Consider the following 8,355-nt stretch of genomic DNA (forward strand, 5'->3'; position numbering starts at 1 on the left):
CACTATTTGTTTTACAGTGTCACTACCATGGTGTTTTTGTCTCACTACGGAGACAGTCCAAAGTCCCACGATGCATTTGGTTTATAGAACCCTGTTCAACATTGTTTAGCCAATACAATACACACATCCCACACAATTCCCCACAGTTCATCATTTCTTTCATGTCAGATCTCAGGATGCAACTGAATGATTATGTACTGTTTGCTATGACAACCAGAGTGACATTTCTAAATCGCCACAAAATTTTTATCAAATGCATATAAACATAGATTTGTATAAATGGGTAGACTGTAGTTTTTAATGTTTGATGGTGTTTGTTTGTTTTAAAAGCGATAAAGTCCTGCTGTTTATTTTTTTTAAAAAGTCTGTGTGATTCCAGAGATATATTGGTAATGGGATTTGGTTAATGTTAACTATCAAAAACAAGAGAACATAAAACAATATATTTTTATATTGTAATATTTAGTAATAGATTCTCCAGAAAGGGTGTGGTTAGAGGAACTCGATTCCATGGGCTGGTCTTATCTTAACTCAATAATAAATGACCAGCAGTATTTATAAAAAAGACTGCACTCTGGCAGACACACAACTTCAGGGTGGGTACGAGACTCAGTGGCAACGACCAAACTTTTCGTCAAGTGCTTTTATCTAGGAGTTTTTTATATCAAATACAGTACATATTACAGACGTTATTCTCTGACTTCAAGATTAACACCCACCTGCAGCATGTGTACAGGAAAATGTGCGTTTTGCGTCGGGACAAGTCTGTACCCGTTGGCGGTCATCTCCATAATCTGTAATATTATTCTGTTTTTTCCTGGCTGGGATGTAAAGTATGCGCAGGACAAACATATTACAGAAGAGGTCAAATACATGGGAGGACTGGTTGGAGGGGGGATAATGGTGAGTCTGGTTATGTTTAATTGTAAACTATTATATATCAATTATATTTCTATTTAAACATCATAGCATGCCCATATGATAATATATATCATGTAAATGCTTCTCAGTTTAGTTTGGAGCTTGTCAGTCACATGTTTACAACAAATAAGCTGCCTTTGTGGGAGTCTTAATTTGATTTGGGAAAGGAATGTAAGAAAAAATTTATGCAAGGAAAATATGTTGCCTTGTTTAAAAGAAACGATGAAATAATATAAAAAAAAATACTGATGTTTAATGCGTAATGCCTATCTTTATGAGTCAAAGAGTGTGATTCTCCTTTTAAGGTATTATGGTGCTGCAAATGCGAATGAAAGTTAATCTATTGTAAACAGAGTGACCCTGAAACATAAATGTACAAAATGCATTTATTGTGTGTTAGAGTCGAACCAAAATGTATAAAATTAAAGAAATGATTAAACACACTGCCCTTTCTGTCCTCCAGGTGTTGATTCCAGCATTTCACATTCACCTGACTGGAAAGCAGGGTTGCTGTGCTAATCGCTGTGGGGTGAGTGAGCAATCCTGCCACCAACAAAATCTTTATTTTTAGACTTCGGTTCATAAATATCTGCAATCCTTTAGAAATTAAGTTATGAAGAGAATTATCCACTAGACCTTTACAAGCTCGGGAGAAGGGATGCATTTGTCACTTTTAAAATAGCAAGGGTGCCAAATCCTGTTCCAGGAAATCTACCTTCCAGCAAAGTTCCAACCCTGATCAAACACAACTGAACCAGCTAATTAAGATCTTCAGGAATCTTAATTCATGATCAGTGTTGGATCTGAACTCTTCAGGTAGATCTCCAGGAACAGGATTGTGCACCCCTGGCTTACAATCAAAGTAAATCTGTTTGGGGATAAAACATTTAAAAAGCTTCCATATTCAGAGAATTTAGAAACCCAAGTGCAGAGGTTTTATTCTAAGCACATCTAATCTAAAAATGTAGCTGGAAGCAGCGATGACGGGCACAAACCCTGGCGCTCCGCCACCCGGACCCAACTGTGCATGGCGGGCAATGTGCATTTAAAATGGCTAAATTTACTGCAGCAGCTGGTGCCACTATGACCGAGAACCTCAACAGCCTCATCCATGATATAAATTAAATGTAGATGAATTTCATGTCATAGGATGTTATAGGTCTCTTTTCAAATGAGTGTAGTAATCATTTGCAGCTCAAAATTTTATAAGTTCTTAAGTATTTATCTTAAGTTTTTTTTAAAATAATTTTTATATTCATAAGGTTTAGTACTAACGTTTTTATTAAGATTATATAAAACTGTTGTCAGTGCACTACAATTAAATGTTTTCTATGCTTTTATTTTGTCATTAAAACTGATAGAAATAGATCCTAAGTCAGGGATGGGCAACTTCGGTCATGGAGTGCCGCTGTCCTTATCAAACACACCTGAACAAGCTAAACAATGTTGTGCCTCAAGGTCAAGTGTAACTCTTTTGGCATAAATCGATGCGTACAACCATCTGCCGGAAGCTATATTTTAGTGGATAAAGTTTTAAATATGGATATTTTTGTTACACGAACGCATCGCTTCACTTCAGAAGGCCTTTATTAACCCCCGGAGAAGCATGAAGCACTTTAATCATGAATAGATGTGCTTTGATGGACTTCTAAAGACGTACACTCATTCACTGCCATTATAAAGCTTGGAAGAGCCAGGACATTTTTTAATATAACTCCGATTGTATTCATGTACACCTAGGATGGCTTCAGGGTAAGGGTATTAATTCACAATCACAAAAATCGAACTATAAAAAATGGAATCGTCGATGCTGCCACGCCCCCATGTCGCGCCCGTGATGGAAAGTTCGGATCGTTTTACTGACTCTATTGTTCAATCTTGTTCATCAAAATTAACTAATCTTTTTTCTAGTCATTTCAGGGGCTTTAAATGTTATAGGCTACTTTTAACAGGCAAATTCCCCGAACACATCCACCTACGCAATCTTGATCATATTCTGAATTTAAAAATCATTATGCAGTCAAAAATAATTTACAGGGAACATTAATAATTACTTGACCTTCCAAGTCTTTTGTTCATTTGTGGCGTGACAGAGGCAATAAACAACTCATCATGGAAAAAAAAAACACACGTGTTGAAACGCTGTGAGTCCTCTAACTTAGATTCTATGGCCGAGCCCGAACTTGGCCCGACCCGGGCCGATATTTCCCGTCACTATCCTCGGGCCGGGCTCTTGATCTATAGACGTGCACTCCCAACGCAATAGACTGCGGCGCGGGACTAGATTTGATGGCCGAGTGCGAGCGCGGGCGGAAATGCACTCACTCTGTGTGTGCGGGAGAATAAAACGATTCGCGTGACTCCCGCAAACTAGAAATATCTATTAATAAAACATATAAAAACTAAACATTTTTATTAATCTGTTGCAGAAAAGCAACAAGAACAACTAAAACAAATAAAAACGATTTACAGGCCAGAGTTTCTATTTATAACATGTTTGCAGCGTTGAGCGATTTAGCCAATCACAGACATATGTGTTGATTTCTTGAACGCAATGGCCAATCAGAAGCATTTAAGATACTCTCCTCACCCCTCAAAACTGACTTTTTGTTCAGTGCTGAATTCTGTAAGCTGGCAAATCCTCTAATTATAACAAACAAAGTGTAGGCTATATATTATGAAAGATTCATTGTGCAGTCAGCTTCATTGATAATAACAGAGATGTGTGAGATTGCGATGAACTGATGTCATCGTTTTAGGAGCAACAGTAACCTGTGCTTAAAAAAAAATAAGTAAAAATCGAGAATCGAATCGAACCGTGACCTTAGAATCGAAAATGTAATCGACTCGAGGATTTGGAGAATCGTGACACCCCTACTTCAGGGTGAGTAAATCATGGGCTAATTTTCATTTTTTGGGGAACTATCCCTTTAATGCAGGCAAAAGCACACAGAAATGAATGGGTTAAACTCTAAACCATCAAAAGTTTAGATGAGATCTATAAATGTATCAAGTTTGGTTATTGTTGGTGAAAACGGGTGCACTAGAGAGCCCCTCAAATACAACCAAATAAAAGGGCTTGGGCCCTAATAAAATAAAATAAAATAAAATAAATGGTCATATACATGCACAAGAGTTGACAAATGCCAACGTGAACAACAGGAGTATAGTGTATACTGAACAACCGGCCTACAAACGCATCAACTAACATGAGAAACAAATGTTAAGACTTAGCACAAAAAATTTACAGGAAATAACCAAGATACCTTTAGAATTAAAGAAACATTACAAAGATCAAGATAACCACATACGAAAACACGCAACCCTTGTAAGTTGTTTGGTTAAAGGCCTAAATCTACAAGCCAAATGACTTTAAAATGTGTAATTAAAATCTATAAAAATGTGACTCATGAGCCTGACATGTGGCTCGAAAAACGTGTCCTCATTGTGTCTTTTTGCAAATATTTGCATTTTGTGACTTCTAAGAACCTGAACAGTTTTACAGGAATCACTGGCTGACAAACTATGAAATGGTGACAGATGTGTAGGAGTTTTCAGGCATGTTGTTGTGTGATTGGGAAATCCTTAAAAATGAAATTTGGGGATAATCATTTATAATAACTGCATGCAGTGTACACTGCCCTCTACTTTTAAATGATTAAAAACTGAAGTAGGCATTGTAGATGCTAACTGTATTTAATTCAAATGTACTTACAGTACACTACCAGACAAAAGTTTGAAATAATTAAATATAATATTAAGAATAATATATTTCATGTATTTTTTTTATATTTTCTTTACCAAGGCTGAATTTATTATTTTTAACTGTATTTTTTAATCAAATAAATGCAGCCTTGGGTAAGGATAAAAGACTTCTTTCAAAAACTGTCATTATTCCAAACTTTTGACCAATAATTAAATAATTTCCATGAATCGTTTTCTATTTCAGATGTTCCTGTCCATTTTATTTTCAGCAGTGGGTGTAGCTGGCGCCCTTTATAGTTTCATAGTGGCTCTGATGGGTCTAATCAATGGACCACACTGTAAACATACACTTATCATTTGGGGAACTCCCTTTAAAGACGGGTAAGAGATGCACCTCAGCACTGTAAAGCATGATAATACATTTTTCTGTTTAAATATATTGTTGTCTATATCTCTTAGAAGCGAGAGTTACCTTAAGGACCGTAGCACGTGGGGAAAATGCATTGAGCCAAACAATGTGGTGGAGTTTAATGTGGGTCTGTTCTCAACACTGCTGGTGACCAGCGCAGTGCAACTCGTCCTCTGTGCCATACAGATGATCAACGGCCTATTCGGCTGCCTCTGTGGAACCTGCAAAGAGAAAGGGGTGAGAGGCACGCCATTGGAAAAATAAATTGGTGAAAGAGGAATACACAAAAAGTTGTAGGGAAAAAAATTTTCATTTTAAAATACACTTTTGATGACAGTGAAAAAAATATCAGAACACTGAATGTCGTGACTGACTGCAAAAATAGCAGCCTACCAACATTTCTTGTTTGAAAATGTACTTTATCGCCTTGCTCTACCTTCTTATCCTGTCTTCTTAAGTGTTTTTTGTGATTTATGCATCTCCTGTGATATTTGTTCGATTAAAAAAGTAGCCTACCAACGTGATGCAGCAAGGTTTACAAGGTTTAGGCCTGGTTTCATAGACAGGGCTTAGACTAAGCAAGGATTAGGCCTTAGTTCAATTAGGACATTTAAGTAGGCAAATGTGAAACATTACTGATGTGTATCTTGAGACTTTCAGTTAAAACAGCTCAAACGTGCATTTTAGTCTGGGACAAGGACTTATAGCAGGATTAGCCGCATTTTATGCTGAATTAGCCATTTGTTATGCTCTATTTAAATTCCCTTTCTATTAATACCAGAACTCTGCTCTTTAATTAAATTAAATTATACAATTTAATTATTCACAACTTAACACAACATGTAACTCTAAACAGAGCTATAACCCCTATTAAAGAGAGAGTTCATCCAAACCTTTATGAGACTATTTCTTCTATTGAACACAAAAGAAGATGTTTTGAAGAATCTTGGTAACCAGAGTTGACTTCAGCCATTGACTTCCAGTTTTTTTTCCCTACTATGGAAGTCAATGGCTATACCGTCAACTGTCGGGTTACCAACATTCTTCAAAACATCTTTTGTATTCAGCAAAAGTAAATGATAGGCTATGCCAAAATCTTACTATCCAACTATACCTTTAATTACAGACCGATTCCATGTCCTCTAAAGGCTTGACTGGCCGTATGTTCTTTTCTTTCACCTTAATAATCTAATTAATAAATCTTACACTTTCTTCCATGTTTTTTAGCCGCTGTAAGCCCCCACTGCTCCAGATGCCAGGGAGATCATATCTACCATCCACATCCCATCCTCCCTGATCAGTTAACAAGCGCCCTCTTGTGGAAGATGCTCCTGAACACTGAAATAGAGCTTCATTTGTACTTACTGTGTGTACACTAATCTTGTTTTCACGTTCACCGTTTATTGCTAATGTTTTGGTTTAATACTTTTTTTTTCCAAGTAACATCTTATGTATAACGACTTCAAGATTGACTAATATTTTAAAGGAAAAGTACTTTAATTAATGGCATTTGTTTTGTATCTATCTGTATTTTTATAGTTTAGGAATTAAATAACCATACTGAAAATAAAATAAAAAACATCCAAACGGTTACACGGTGTGGGGAATGTGACTTTAATATCATACAATTTAATTATCCCCAGAAATCTATGATTTTGCAACTAGTTCATTCAAAAATCACATAAAAACATTTAAAATAAGTAATTTGAACATGCCATAAAAAAATATAGTCCTGGTTTTACAATTCAATTTTGTAAAGGGGGTTAGGGTTCTTCAAATATAGAATATGAAAATGTAATACTGCAATACTGTACTGGTTACATCAGGAGTTTTAAATGATTTGAAAGATGGATGTAGGCCGGGTCTGTCTACTGTGTAAATGTTTTTAGGCAGAATGACTGAATGTAACAAGCATAGGCTGACAAACATAAAGACCAACATACAGTGGGGTTCAAAGTCCGAGACCACACTGATATTTTACAAGTTCTCTGTTTTTAAGCATTTAAAACAAAGAAAATGTAATGATAAATGTAAAATAAATAAGAAATACATATCACGATGAGCCAGTTCTAAAATGAGACAATCTTTAATCAATTATTTGAATGAAAATATTTATATTAAATTTAGAAAAATGCAAACTAGAAGCCTTTTCATAAGGTTGTATCAGACTTTTGAACCCATGAAACACTTTAAATTATGAACGAGGCATTCTCACCTCATCTCAAACACTACAAAACAAAATAAAACATACAAAAAATACAGATCTTGCCATAACAAAATAAATACAGACTACAAAGTGTAATCCTAAAACCACATTTAGATCGACAGTTAGCAGTCTTGTCATTCAGGTTTAAATCTCAAATGTTCCTTTTACCTATTAGTGTTTAAAAGTTAATTGCATAGTTACAGTATATACAACAGGAGTTTTAGGGTGTTTTCACACCTGCTGCCTCATTTTAGTTCGGTAGAATCGCACTAGAGTTCATTTTCCCCCTTGATGCGGTTCGTTTGGGCAGGTGTGAAAGCAGCAATCGCACTCGGGTGCGCACCAGGGGCCTCATTTATAACCGTTGCGTACGCACAAAACAGGCCCTGAAAGATGCGTACGCTACTTCCGACGCATAAGTTGTAATTTATAAAAACAAACTTGACGGGAAAATTTGCGCACCTGCACGCAAACTCTGACCCATGCGTACGAACGTTTTGGAGATGGAGCAGTTTGGCGACACCGATGGTGAGCTGGAGTTAAATATCTTTTTGGTCACTTTTAGACAGAAAATCTAAAGAAATGTATACATATACAGAAAGATAATACAAACATAATTTCACTCACCAAGCCTATCACATGAAGCAAACATCCATCCCTTCTTAAATGTCCGCGCCAGCGAGCGCGTTGGGCCGTTTAGTGAAACTGATGCAGCCTTTCTAAATCATTATACGTCCCAATCATAAAATGTTCATAATACAGTTTAAATAAAGAAAATAATGATTTAAACTATGTTTTACTTCTGATATAAACATTTAGATTAAATATGCCATTCTCATTAATGGTGTTAAACACTTAAACTACACTTAAACTACACTTAAACTACAAATCATTACTGAGAAGTTACAACATTTTTATATTCGATAAATATAAATATTTGTTGTGGATGCAATGATTTTGAACACTTTCCTTTGGCATGTTGTGTTTTAATGTTTTTACTACAGAGATTAATAGCTTATCATGATAATAGCAGATTGTCTGAGAAAATAGACCTTGTTGTACATTTGCACAAAACTATCTTTTTCAATTAAAAATATAAATATATTAAAATACT

General features: G+C 35.7%; 1 protein-coding gene across 1 annotated transcript; it reads left to right on the plus strand.

Annotated features, from left to right (window-relative positions):
- The first annotated feature begins 566 nt into the window (after window positions 1-566).
- tm4sf21a (transmembrane 4 L six family member 21a) lies at window positions 567-6,628 on the plus strand. The gene is made up of 5 exons (XM_077241106.1): window positions 567-903; window positions 1,385-1,450; window positions 4,871-5,007; window positions 5,086-5,272; window positions 6,263-6,628. Exons 1-5 carry the CDS (start codon window positions 727-729, stop codon window positions 6,269-6,271), a joined length of 576 nt encoding a protein of 191 aa, XP_077097221.1. The 5' UTR covers window positions 567-726; the 3' UTR covers window positions 6,272-6,628.
- Window positions 6,629-8,355: the final 1,727 nt, after the last annotated feature.

The sequence above is a fragment of the Siphateles boraxobius genome, unplaced genomic scaffold, assembly GCF_051911475.1.
Source record: "Siphateles boraxobius isolate OS27281-9 unplaced genomic scaffold, OSU_SipBor_1 24, whole genome shotgun sequence".
In the NCBI taxonomy this organism is placed as follows: Eukaryota; Metazoa; Chordata; class Actinopteri; order Cypriniformes; family Leuciscidae; genus Siphateles; species Siphateles boraxobius.

Coding starts and splice junctions, on each gene's coding strand:
- tm4sf21a (XM_077241106.1), top strand. CDS start 727: ATGTGTACAGGAAAATGTGCGTTTTGCGTCGGGACAAGTCTGTACCCG. Junction 1,451..4,870: donor GCTGTGCTAATCGCTGTGGG/GTGAGTGAGCAA, acceptor TTTCTATTTCAG/ATGTTCCTGTCCATTTTATT. Junction 5,008..5,085: donor GGAACTCCCTTTAAAGACGG/GTAAGAGATGCA, acceptor TATATCTCTTAG/AAGCGAGAGTTACCTTAAGG.